Source organism: Nerophis lumbriciformis, linkage group LG22 (genome assembly GCF_033978685.3).
Source record: "Nerophis lumbriciformis linkage group LG22, RoL_Nlum_v2.1, whole genome shotgun sequence".
NCBI lineage: Eukaryota > Metazoa > Chordata > Actinopteri > Syngnathiformes > Syngnathidae > Nerophis > Nerophis lumbriciformis.
The window spans coordinates 7,133,575-7,147,473 of NC_084569.2; the positions used below are offsets into that span (position 1 = coordinate 7,133,575).

Consider the following 13,899-nt stretch of genomic DNA (forward strand, 5'->3'; position numbering starts at 1 on the left):
TAGGTGGTACGCCCTGCGCATCGTCAATGGTTTTGTCACTTCATCTGCTTACATTAAGGAGCTGCACCGGACATGCAGAGCTATGCAGCAGAGAGTCGTGGAACTCATCTCCCGTGTGTCTAACGAGGAAGTGACCGAGGAGCTTCTGCACATCAATGACGACCTCAACAACATATTCCTCCGCTACGAGAGGTGCGGTTAAATGGAACGCATCATGTGGTCAATACTGTCTATCCGCTGTCTCCTACTTTCCTTTTTTTAACTGTTTTTTGTGCTCGCAGGTACGAGAGATTCAGGTCGGGAAGGGGAGCTCAGAACAAAGGGGTGGGTGTTGTCATCAACTACTCTTAATGTTGTTTATTTGCATGTTTAAGAGTACGTACATTTGTGTCTTTACTGTGTTAAAATACAGTCAAATCAAGTCCAGTAGCGTTTCACAGCAACTCTTATCATGTGATTCAGATAATACTGAATAAGATAATATTTTGGAGGGTACATTTGTCTTGTGCAAGAGGAGTGATAGTGCATTCTACTGATGATTCTGTGCTATGTCTGTTTGTTTTGTGTTCTAGCTGACAGAGGCAAGTATGACTTTGCTGCAATGTTCAGTAGGGCTGCCGAAAAAAAATCTATTCACATCCAAGACACGATTCTTATTCTCCATCCATCCATCCATCTTCTTCCGCTTATCCGAGGTCGGGTCGCGGGGGCAGCAGCCTAAGCAGGGAAGCCCAGACTTCCCTCTCCCCAGCCACTTCGTCCAGCTCCTCCCGGGGGATCCCGAGGCGTTCCCAGGCCGGCCGGGAGACATAGTCTTCCCAACGTGTCCTGGGTCTTCCCCGTGGCCTCCTACCGGTCGGACGTGCCCTAAACACCTCCCGAGGGAGGCGATCGGGTGGCATCCTGACCAGATGCCCGAACCACCTCATCTGGCTCCTCTCGATGTGGAGGAGCAGCGGCTTTACTTTGAGCTTCCCCCCGGATGGCAGAGCTTCTCACCGTATCTCTAAGGGAGAGCCCCGCCACCCGGCGGAGGAAACTCATTTCGGCCGCTTGTACCCGTGATCTTGTCCTTTCGGTCATAACCCAAAGCTCATGACCATAGGTGAGGATGGGAACGTAGATCGACCGGTAAATTGAGAGCTTTGCCTTCCGGCTCAGCTCCTTCTTCACCACAACGGATCGATACAGCGTCCGCATTACTGAAGATGCCGCACCGATCCGCCTGTCGATCTCACGATCCACTCTTCCCTCACACGATTCTTATTCTGACTCTTATTATTACGATTCATGAATCGGATCAAAATGTTCAAGAATCCGTTTTTTAAATAACGTTTTTTTCTGCCATCTCTGTCTTTACTTGCTGCACAAGGAGCTTTTGTAGCCTGCAATCTGTTTTGAAAAAGTTGTATTGTATTTTATATACAAAATAACACAAGATCAAGATGCTTTACATTGCAACAATCGGCAATCGTGTTAAATCGAGAATTGATTCTGAGTTGAATCGTCACCCCAAAACCGTAATTGAACTGACTTGTGCAACCGGTCCTATAATTTTCCAGTTGTGTTTTGATGATATCATATTGTCTCAGTGCCCAAATCGACATACACTATTGTCAGGTTCAAACACCGATGACATCTATTAAAGGGGAACATTATCACCAGACCTATGTAAGTGTCAATATATACCTTGATGTTGCAGAAAAAAGACCATATATTTTTTTTAACCGATTTCCGAACTCTAAATGGGTGAATTTTGGCGAATTAAACGCCTTTCTATTATTCGCTCTCGGAGCATCGGGAAGCAATACGCCATTTTCTCACTTTCGTCGGTGTGTTGTCGGAAGGTGTAACAACACGAACAGGGACGGATTCAAGTTGCACCAGTGGCCCAAAGATGCGAAAGTGGCAAGAAATTGGACGAAATTTGTTCAAAATACGAGGGTGTGGGGAAAGCCGACGAAATGGTTAGTCGTTTGTTCCGCACACTTTTTTTTTATTTTATTTTTTTTATTTATTTATTTTTTATTAAATCAACATAGAAAAAAAAACACACGATACACTTTCAACTAGTGCATCAACCCAGAAAAAAAAAAACCTCCCTCCCCTATTCACACTCACACACACCCACTCACACAAAAGGGGTTGTTTCTTTCTGCCATCAATACTCTGGTTTCCACAACATGGACAAGACTTCTGCAAGGGACACAGTCCCTGAAGCACACTTGATTGTTTGTGCTGCTGGTCCACTAACATTTTCATTTAATTACTATTTTTTCTTTCTTTTTTCTCCCTTATGTAATTATTTTTATATTGTTTACTTTCCTTTTTATCCAAGAAAATATTTATTTATCTTATCTATAAAAAAATAAAAAAAAATAAAAAAGGAAAGAAAGGACCTTATCTTCACCAGACCTGGTTGTAAATGAAATTAGCTTCGTTTAAAGGTTTTTTTTTTTTTTGTTTTTTTTTAACCAGGTCCAGTCCAGATAATGTCCAAGTCGGGTCCAGCAACACACACCTTCATTCATGTACACTGAGAAAAAAACAACCAAAAAAACAAAAACAGAAAATTTTGGAACACAACAGATTGCATATAATCTATAAACAAAATTACATTTTTAAAAACAAAAACAAAAAATGTATGTACAGTCCAGCTTATGTTCAGGTCACTAAAAGTTAGGGAATACAACAACAGATAGCATATAATCTATAAACATAATTACACTTTCAACATAAGCCTTTGAGGACTTCCCATCTTTTATTTTATGTTTTTTGGCATCATTATCGTTTTCAACCATGTAACTTTCTAAAGTTAAAAAATACTGAATAAATGTTTTAAAGAAAGTAATACTAAGTGAATATCTGTTTTTGGCCTTAAAAATAAACCTTTTACCGAGTACTATAATTAAATTGATTAAATCCTGATTGTCAATGAACTCTACCAAAATAACAGAAACCACATCAAGCTTCATAAACAAACCAATCCTTAAACACATTTTTTCAACTTCCACCCAAAAGGAAGACACAATATGACAATACCAAAACAAATGCAGGGTGGATTCAGACTCCTGACAACAAAATCGGCAGTCATCTGACTCTGTCATATTCCATAATTTTAACATTTTCCCCGTGGGTAAGAAGTTATAAGTAATTTTAATTTGAAAATAACGATTTTGCACATCAATAGTAGTTTTATAGATTAGTTTGAATATGGCATCCCACGGCAACGGGCAGTCACACGTTCCGCACACTTTACCGACGAAAGCTATGCTACGACAGAGATGGCAAGAATGTGTGGATATCCTGCGACACTCAAAGCAGATGCATTTCCAACCATAAAGACCCTAGCTTCCCTGGCCTGCTGACATCAACTCCAAAACTGGACAGATCAGCTTTCAGGAAAAGAGAGCGGATGAGGGTATGTCTACAGAATATATTAATTGATGAAAACTTTATTCATTACTGGCGGTTTTACGTAGATTATTATACATAAACTGTGTTTACCAATAATTTAGCTTAAAAACATTTATTTTTTTCAATCATTCGAGTAGTCTTGTGTAATGCAGTATTTTGTGTCTATTTAGTAGAGATGCGCGGATAGGCAATTTATTTCATCCACAACCGCGGCAGAAAGTCGTCAACCATCCGCCATCCACCCGATGTAACGTTTGATCAGAACTACATCCGCCCGCCATCCGCCCGTTGTTATATATCTAATATTAATAAAAAAAATAAAAAAAGGGTGAAAACTACGCGAATTGCACCTTGTGCAGACAAGATTTTTCGATCGGACACGGAGGAATTAGTGATGTAAAAGACCACGTTGGGACAAAAAAACACAAGTCTAATGCCGTTGCTAGCGATACAAGTGGAAAACTTTCAACGTTTTTCGTCGCCCAAACAGATTCTTTGGATGTGATAAATGCCGAAGTTTTATTTACGGAGGCAATAATTGAGCATGGACTTCCAATCGCACTGGCTGATCACATGGGACAGTTAATAATGTAATGCAACCTTTAAAAATCATTACGCGGTGATCGCGATCCCAAAAATAAACTTTTCTTGCATGATAATGTCCAGAAAAATTCGCTTTATATTACTATAGAGTCCTTTTAACGAATGAGTTTGATGGTTTATCACAAACCTTAAATGAAAGAAGTCCTTTGTTCTCCTGCAGCATGGCCTTGCTTCGTGTTTGGTGCGCCATCCTGTCGGCTGTATTTCACAGCACGACATACTGTTAAAAGTGTTTATACTATTTATACTTTCAATTAACAAATTGAAGTCTTGTGAAAGGTTGACAGGATAACTGGCATTAACTGTCAAAATAATTTCAAACTATTGAAGTTAGCTTACAGAATAAACATGTCAATCAACCCATATGATTTTTGCTGTAATATTTTTGTTTTGAAAAGTCACTGTGACTGATAGAAAAGTGATGGTTTTAGCAACATTTTAACCTGTCTGAATGCTAATAATCATTTTGCGAGCAAGCAGGTAAGCTGCGCGGGCGGAGCGCGCGGAGTGACCCATGTTACGAGCCCCCGGCCACGGGGGTGGCGGGCAGGTAAACTGCTTACCTGCTGCGCGTGACGCCGGCCGCGGCGAAAGCGGACGAGGCGGGGTGTCGGTGCGGTGGGCGCGGTAGTGACCCTGGACTTGGGGCCCTCTCGGGGGAAGGAGCCTCGGTCCCGGACCCCGGCGAGGCGTCCCTCCGCTCCGTAAAAGTGTCCATCTCTTTTTTTTTTTTTTCTTCTGTTGTGGCATATGCTGCAGGTGCCTGCTCGTTTTTCGTATGTGGGTAACAACATTTAACTATGTATATATATTTCCCAATTGGTTTAACTGCCACCCGCAAAAAAAAAAAAAAAAAATCTAATTAATCCGCCCGACCCGACCCGCGAGCGGATAAAATCTTATTTTTTTAAATTTCATCCGCCCGATCCGCGGATAATCCGCGGACTCCGCGGTTGTGTCCGCAAACCTTGCATCTCTACTATTTAGGTATGGTTAACCTGAGTGCTAAAATCGTGGAAAAATATATGTTCTTAGCGCGCCTGAAATGGGCTGTCTGCACTCTCAAAGTGCATGTTGTTGCCAAATGTATTTCATATGCTGTAAACCTAGTTCATAGTTGTTAGTTTCCTTTAATGCCAAACAAACACATACCAATCGTTGGTTAGAAGGCGATCGCCGAATTCGTCCTCGCTTTCTCCAGTGTCGTTTTCATCGGTTTCGCTTGCACACGGTTCAAACCGATATGGCTCAATAGCTTCAGTTTCTTCTTCAATTTCGTTTTCGCTACCTGCCTCCACACTACAACCATCCGTTTCAATACATGCGTAATCTGTTGAATCGCTTAAGCCGCTGAAATCCGAGTCTGAATCCGAGCTAATGTCGCTATAGCTTGCTGTTCTATCCGCCATGTTTTTTTGTATTGGCATCACTATGTGACGTCACAGGAAAATGGACGGGTGTATATAACGATGGTTAAAATCAGGCACTTTGAAGCTTTTTTTAGGGATATTGCGTGATGGGTAACATTTTGAAAAAAACTTCAAAAAATAAAATAAGCTACTGGGGACTGATTTTTAATGGTTTTAACCCTTCTGAAATAGTGATAATGTTCCCCTTTAAACAAGACAAGAAGCAGGGAATCAAACAGAGGCAGAATTAAATTTGGCTCAGTGAGGAGAAACGCGTACACCTGTACCCTTGCACAGTGTCACCACGCTCTGACGAAAGATTGTACACCTCCTCATTTATTTGGACTTTCCCTGATTACATGGCAACGGCTGCTTCTAAGGGAGGGGGGTCGTAAACAGCCATCGCCTTTGGTTACAAACAGTTCAAAGAAAAGTGTCAGAGTTTGTAGGTGACGAACCCCAAGATGCAGAGAAGGCGGAAGGCATTGTGCGGAAAAACATGATTTAATGTTCATAAAATAAAGGAAACAACACAAACTAGGAACAGGAAACAGGAACTGGAAGATGAGGAACAAAAAGACAGCAAGCTACAAACATCTACAATAAATAGCTTACCGCTACCGCATCCAGCTACACTGACAACGACAAGTAGAAATGACAGGTCGGAACGACAATGACAATGACAATAATCCAGCACTGACTGGAGGAGAAGGCAGGTTTAAATAGCAGCTGGCTGATTGACACCAGGTGTGGCCAGGTGCCAATCAGCCACAGCTGAGGGGACAGAGCGCTCAGGGAGACAAGTAGGAAATAACCAAAATAAGAGCGCCGACAGGAAAACTAAGACAAACGCAGAGAGAAAACTAAAACACAGTCAAACTGTCAGGGACAAGCCTGACAAAAAGGTCGTAAAACAGTTCAAATAAAAGGTCGCCTGGAGGGGAGTCTGGTCCTGCTTCCTCTCCGCTTTGTAGTTCTCGGGTCAAGACAAAATCTTTCTGTGGATTACAATACATCAAAGAAACAGAACACCTTCATGTTGCTTCCCATCCTTCACAGTGGAGTTTTACAAGCCTTCTTCTTGGTCGGATCAAAGACAGCTTTTGTCTTCTCGCCGGGAACTCATGGCAACACAAAGTTTTGCGATAACTTAGATACAATTATTCTGACAACTATATTGCCAAAAGTGTTTGGCCACCTGCCTTTACTCACATATGAACTTGAAGTGCCATCCCATGGAATTGTCCAAAATGTTTTGGTATCCTGGAGCATTCAAAGTTCCTTTCACTGGAACTACGGGGCCAAGCCCAACTCCCGAAAAACCAACCCCACACCATAATTGTCACGTTCAAACACTGAGGACATCTGTTAAACAAGACAAAAGGCAAGGAATCAAACAGAGACAGAATTCAATTTGGACTCAATTGAGGAAAGACATGGCCACTGCACTCTCTGTACAGTCCTGCTCCACGCTCTGACGAAGAAGGTTTTCGTCACCTCCTTTATTCAGATGTTCAATGTTCACGCACCAACACATGTCACAGCAGGAATGGGACGTATGTAAAACAGTCATTGTTTTCGGTCGCTTTGAAGTTCAAGAAGAGGATTTCTCGGGCTTGGGCTCTTCCTGGATCCAGCTGGGGCAGGTGTTGGAGGACAATGGATAACCCCTCCCGTCTCCTGACCACAGTGACTTCAAGAGGGCAGCGGGTCGTAAACAGCGTTGACCTCGGTCACCAAACAGTTGGAAGAGAGTTTGTGAAATACTTCAGAGAGAGTTCGTTTAACACTTCAAAGAGAGTTCCTCTGGAAGTTGAGCAGATCCTGCCATCTGTCCGTGTTGAAATCACAGTGGAGTTTTACGAGCCTTCTTCCTCTTGTTAGGCCTCGAAAGACAGCATTCATAATACGTTTCTTTTGTGATAACTTACAAACAATTATTCCAACAATAATTCCTCCTCCACCAAATTTCACACTCTGCACAATGCAGTCCGAAATGTAGCGTTCTTCTGGCAACCTCCAAACCCAGACTCGTCCATCATATTGCCAGATGGAAACGCGTGATTCATCACTCCATAGAAGGCGTCTCCACTGCTCTAGAGTCCAGTGGCGACGTGCTTTACACCACTGCGTCCCACGCTTTGCATTGAACTTGGTGATGTATGGCTTAGGGGCAGCCGCTCGGCCATGGAAACCCATTCCATGAAGCTCTCCGCGTACTGTACGTGGGCTAATTGGAAGGTCACATGAAGTTTGGAGCTCTGTAGCAACTGACTGTGCAGAAAGTCTTTGCACTATGCGCTTCAGCATCCACTGACCCCTCTCTGTCAGTTTACGTGGCCTACCACTTGGCGGCTGAGTTGCTGTTGTTCCCAAACTTTTCACTTTTCTTAATAAATAAAGTTGACTTTGGAATATTTCGGAGCGAGGAAATTTCACGACTGGGTTTGTTGCACAGGTGGCATCCTATGACAGTTCCACGCTGGAAATCACTGAAAGCGGCCCGTTCTTTCACAAATGTTGTGAAAGTGCTTGATTTTATACACCGGTTCAAGTGATTAGGACACCCGATTCTCATCACTTGGATGGGTGGCCAAATACTTTTGGCAATATAGTGTACTTTACTTTCTAATTAACTGAAAAACTGACATGTCCCCTGCCTGTCTTCTCTCAGATGTTGACTGAGGCCACAGATGACAACCTGATAGACCTTGGTCCAGGCTCCCCTGCTGTGGTCTCACCCAAAATCACGTCTCGTTCGCCCCCTCACAGTACTGCAGGGGGGGCCACTGCCTCCCCAGCCCATCGCCCCGGTGCAGCCGCACTCTCCTCTGCAATGGCAGGCCTCGGTAAGAACATCCATGTTTGATTTGTGATGACCGCACATATCAAGACACCTTGGCTCAATGCATATCCTCCTGAGAACCAGTGTCCTCTACGGTGGACATTTCTCTTTGATCTTTTTCTTTTGTCACAGTTACAAATTTTGTTTAAAAAAAAGTAGACATGCTATGTAAAACACACTTTGTCCACTGCAGAGAACTGGTTCTTATGAGAATATGAGCATAAAAGACAGCTCAAAGACATTTGACAGCTATTTTAAAAGTTCTCTACTATGACAATGTTATGTAATTACTAGGGATGGGCATCGAAACCCGCCAACGTAAACGGTAGTAACCAGACAGAAAAAAGTAGGTGTTTGTGCCCAATTTCAGTGCTAGATAAATGCAGACTCAGCCACCAGCAACAATAATATTGTCAGAGGTGGGTAGAGTAGCCAGAAATTGTACTCAAGTAAGAGTACTGTTACTTTAGAGATTTATTACTCAAGTAAAAGTAAGGAGTAGTCACCCAAATATTTACTTGAGTAAAAGTAAAAAGTATGTTGTGAAAAAACTACTCAAGTACTGAGTAACTGATGAGTAACATACACACACACACACACGTATATATATATATATATATATATATATATATATATATATATATATATATATATATATATATATATATATATATGTCTTAATAAGGTTATCCAAAAAATAGTGCTCGATACCGTAGTAGAGCGCAATATATGTATGTGTGGGAAAAAAATCACAAGACTATTTCATCTCTACAGGCCTGTTTCATGAGGGGGGGTACCCTCAATCATCAGGAGATTTTAATGGGAGCATTTGCATACCATGGTTTATATAGGGCACAGAGTGGGTGGGTACAGGCTGGCCTAGGGGCGTGGTGATTGGCTCATGTGTTACCTAGGAGGTGTTTCCGTCTATGGCGGCATGTTGTTACAATTTCGCTGCGCTTGTTGAGGGATGACAGGTCTGGACGGTAAATAATAAACAGTTTCTCTTTCAAGCATAGGTTGCATCTTTTATTACCACTATTGTAAGGTGTGCTGGATGCAAGAATTTGCCATGTTATTGAATATTCAACATTATTGTCTTTGAGGTCCCAAATGTGTTTGCTGAGTTCTGTGGTATTTCGCAGGTTTTTGTTCCTGAAAGAAGCCTTGTGATTGTTCCATCTGGTTTTGAATTCTCCCTCGGTTAATCCTACATATGTGTCGGATGTGTTAATGTCCTTGCGTATTACCTTAGATTGGTAGACAACTGATGTTTGTAAGCACCCCCCGTTGAGAGGGCAATCAGGTTTCTTTCGACAGTTACATCCTTTGTTGGTTTTGGAGTCGCTCTGTCTGGGGGTCAACGGCTCATTTGCAATTGTTTTGTTGTGGTTTGAGATGATTTGTCGTATATTGTTCATGCAGCTGTAGCTCAATTTAATGTTGTTCTTGTTGAATACTTTTCTTAGGGTGTTGTCTTTGGGAAAGTGTTTGTCAATCAGATTGAGGAATTTGTGTCCAATGTTCGTTGAGACGTTTTTGCTGTATGGGGGGGTTGTACCAGATGATGTCGTTTCGTTTTCTGTTCTTTTTTGGCTGGTTTCCTGGCGTGGGTGTGCTATGTATAAACTAGTAGTCTCAGACACTGCCCACACCTTTATATGGAATTTGAAAGCTGGTGCGGCACGCGGGTTTGAAATGAATGGCGCTTGTCAGCGTCATGCGTGCCGTAATAGTACAGCATATAGCACCTACTACAACCAACGTGCCTGATCAGCCACACGTTGTATGGTGTTTCCGCTTGCTCACGTAGGTGACAGCAATACATACTTGGTCAAAAACCACACAGGTTACACTGATGGTGGCGGTATAAAAAAAACTATAACACTCTTACTAATAATGCGCCACACTGTGAACCCACATTAGAGATGCGCGGATAGGCAATTATTTCATCCGCAACCGCATCAGAAAGTCGTCAACCATCCGCCATCCACCCGATGTAACATTTGATCAGAACCGCACCCGCGCGCACCCGCCCGTTGTTATATATCTAATATAGACGATGCAAGGCATTAGTGAGGTTATAAAGCTTTTGCCTGTTAAAGAAAGGATACTGATCCAATGCAGCACAGACATTTGCGTGCCACGCTGTCACAACCCAGACGCACACCAGTGCGCAATCATATGGGAGCCGCGCTGAGCGCACCTCCAAGCGCGTCTCGCTGCCGGCGACGGCCGGGTATGGGCCCGACGCTCCAGCGCCATCCATTTTCAGGGCTAGTTGATTCGGCAGGTGGGTTGTTACACACTCCTTAGCGGGTTCCGACTTCCATGGCCACCGTCCTGCTGTCTATATCAACCAGGGTGAGCCCCACCCCTTTCGTGAGTGCACTGCGCGCGGAGTGACCCCTGTTACGCGCCCCCGGCAACAGGGGTGGCGGGCAGGTAAGCTGCGCGGGCGGAGCGCGCGGAGTGACCCCTGTTACGAGCCCCCGGCCACGGGGGTGGCGGGCAGGTAAGCTGCTTACCTGCTGCGCGTGACGCCGGCCGCGGCGAAGGCGGACGAGGCGGGGTGTCGGTGCGGTGGGCGCGGTGGTGACCCTGGACGTGCGTCGGGCTCTTCTCGCGGATCGCCTCAGCTACGGCTCCCGGTGGGGCCCTCTCGGGGGAAGGGGCCTCGGTCCCGGACCCCGGCGAGGCGTCCCTTCTCCGCTCCGTAAAAGTGTCCATCTCTTTTTTTTTTTTTCTTCTGTTGTGGCATATGCTGCAGGTGCCTGCTCGTTTTTCGTATGTGGGTAACAACATTTAACTATGTATATATATTTCCGAATTGGTTTAACTGCCACCCGCCTGAATCTTTTTAAAATCAAATTTTTTTTTTATTTCAACCGCCCGACCCGATCCGACCCGCGGATAAAATCTATTTTTTTTTTATATTCATCCGCCCGATCCGCGGATAATCCGCGGACTCCGCGGTTGTGCCCGCAAACCGCGCATCTCTAACCCACATCAAACAAGAATGACAAACACATTTCGGGAGAACATCTGCACAGTAACACAACATAAACACAACAGGACAAATACCCAGAATCCCATGCAGCCCTAACTCTTCCTGGATACATTATACACCCCCGCTACCAAACCCCGCCCACCTCAACCGACGCACAGAGGGGGGGGGGGTTGATGTGTGAGGGAGCAGGGTTGGGGTGGGGGCGGGGTTTGGTGGTAGCAGGGGTGTATAATGTAGCCCGGAAGAGTCAGGGCTGCATGGGATTCTGGGTGTTTGTTCTGTTGTGTTTATGTTGTGTTAAGGTGCAGATGTTCTCCCGAAATGTGTTTGTCATTCTTGTTTGATTTTGGTTCAAAGTGTGGCGCATTATTAGTAAGAGTGTTAAAGTTGTTTTATATGGTCACCGTCAGTGTAACCTGTGTGGCTGTTGACCAAGTATGCCTTGCTGTCACGTACGTGTGCAAGCAGAAGATGCATATTGTATATCAAGTGTTGGGTTGGAATGCTGTTAATACAGATTGTAGAGAGCGCCAAATGTTGTACCATCATGGCACGCCCTTATTATAGCTGTAAGGGTGAAAATCGGTGAATATTAATCCCGGGAGTTTTCTGCGAGAGGCACTGAAATCCGGAAGTCTCAAGGGAAAATTGGGGGGTTCAGCAAGTAAGCTGCTGAGCCGCATCAGAGTGATCAAAGAGCCGCATGCGGCTCCGGAGCCGCGGGTTGCCGACCCCTGAACTAGAATGTCATACAATTTGAAAAGAATAGTAATGTATTGGTTTTAAATTTTTTAATCACTGTTAAAGCACGACACTATTTTTCAAGTACCAATTAGGTACCAAAGTAATATCAGTGAAAATGTAGAGGATACCCATCTTTACTAATTATTCACTTATTGCATTATTTTGTCTTTCAGTTCAGTTCAGTTCTGTTCCAGTTTATGTGGAACGTGCATACGATACAATGTAATGCGTCACCTAGTTCCAGTTGTTTCATTACAGCACGTCCGAAAAGGAGTAGGAAGAAGCTGAGCTTATTTAATCCTACCCCTTTTCATATCAGATCAATTTTATCCTACTTTCTTGTTCTCTGTAACAGAACAGTGAACAAATAAATAATAAATAAATAATATTCCATAGTAAGTAAACAAATATTAAATACATAAAATAATCATGTCTCAATAAAAATAAAAAAATGTTCAAAATGTTCATCGTATTTATTGTTCTGTGTATTTTTGTGAACACTTGTAGTTTGAACAGTCTCTTAAACTGAATCATATTGGTGCTTTGTTTGATTTCTTTGCTTAATCCATTCCATCATTTAATTCCACATGCAGATATGCTAAAGGTTTTAAGTGTAGTACAAGCATACAAATGGTTTGAATTATAGAATAGGAATAGAATAGAATAGAATGGACTTTATTGTCATTATATTTGCAAAAAACGAGATTAAGGACTCCACTTAAGGTGCGGTAGTGGGAACAAATATGAGATAAAAATAAATTACAGAAGATAAAACTAAGAATTTAAATAAATAGACTACTATCCAATAAAATTAATAAGCAATCCTGTACAATATACAAAAGAATATACAAAATACTGTACAGTATACAAAACAATATACAAAATTCTGTACAATAGACAGAACAAGACAAGAGTACCGGAGTGATAACAATCAGTGTCGGATGTATTGCACTCGAAGAGTAATATTGCACAGTAGGGTATTAGGGTAGGATATTGTATAGGGGTGAAATATTTGTTACGATATATATATATATATATATATATATATATATATATATATATATATATATATATATATATATCATACTTGCCAACCCTCCCGGATTTTCCGGGAGACTCCCGAAATTCAGCTCCTCTCCCGAAAACCTCCCGGGACAAATCTTCTCCCGAAAATCTCCCGAAATTCAGGCGGAGCTGGAGGCCACGCCCCCTCCAGTGCACAGCTGCAGTAATCAATACAAAATGGCGACGTGAGTACGCAATGTTTATATAGGAACTTCTGGTCCTAATTCAGACTCCCAAATTAGAGCTCCCGTTTTCTTATTGATTTTATAATGTATATTTGTATAACGTGTGTGTTCTGAAATAGTGACAGAGAATAGAACAAGGATGGACAATTCAACCCTTAACTCAACAATGAGTAGAGGAGTGTTATGTGTGTATATGTGTAAATAAATGAACACTGAAATTCAAGTATTTATTTTATTTATTTATTTATATATATATATATATATATATATATATATATATATATATATATATATATATATATATATATATATAATAAAAAAAAAATATATATATAGCTAGAATTCACTGATAGTCAAGTATTTCTTATATATATATATATATATATATATATATATATATATGTCTTAATAAGGTTATCCAAAAAATAGTGCTCGATACCGTAGTAGAGCGCAATATATGTATGTGTGGGAAAAAAAATCACAAGACTATTTCATCTCTACAGGCCTGTTTCATGAGGGGGTTCCCTCAATCATCAGGAGATTTTAATGGGAGCATTCACATACCATGGTTTATATAGGGCACAGAGTGGGTGGGTACAGGCTGGCGTAGGGGCGTGGTGA

General features: G+C 42.3%; 1 protein-coding gene across 3 annotated transcripts in view; it reads left to right on the forward strand.

Annotated features, from left to right (window-relative positions):
* tom1l2a (target of myb1 like 2 membrane trafficking protein a) overlaps positions 1-13,899 on the forward strand; it is a 67,463-nt gene that overhangs the window by 26,435 nt on the left and 27,129 nt on the right. For all 3 annotated transcript variants that reach the window (XM_072915835.1, XM_061974331.1, XM_061974332.1), the window contains exons 8-10: positions 59-192; positions 282-324; positions 8,104-8,278. In XM_072915835.1, coding sequence (XP_072771936.1) covers positions 59-192; positions 282-324; positions 8,104-8,278 — 352 coding nt within the window. The remainder of the gene's footprint in view (positions 1-58; positions 193-281; positions 325-8,103; positions 8,279-13,899) is intronic.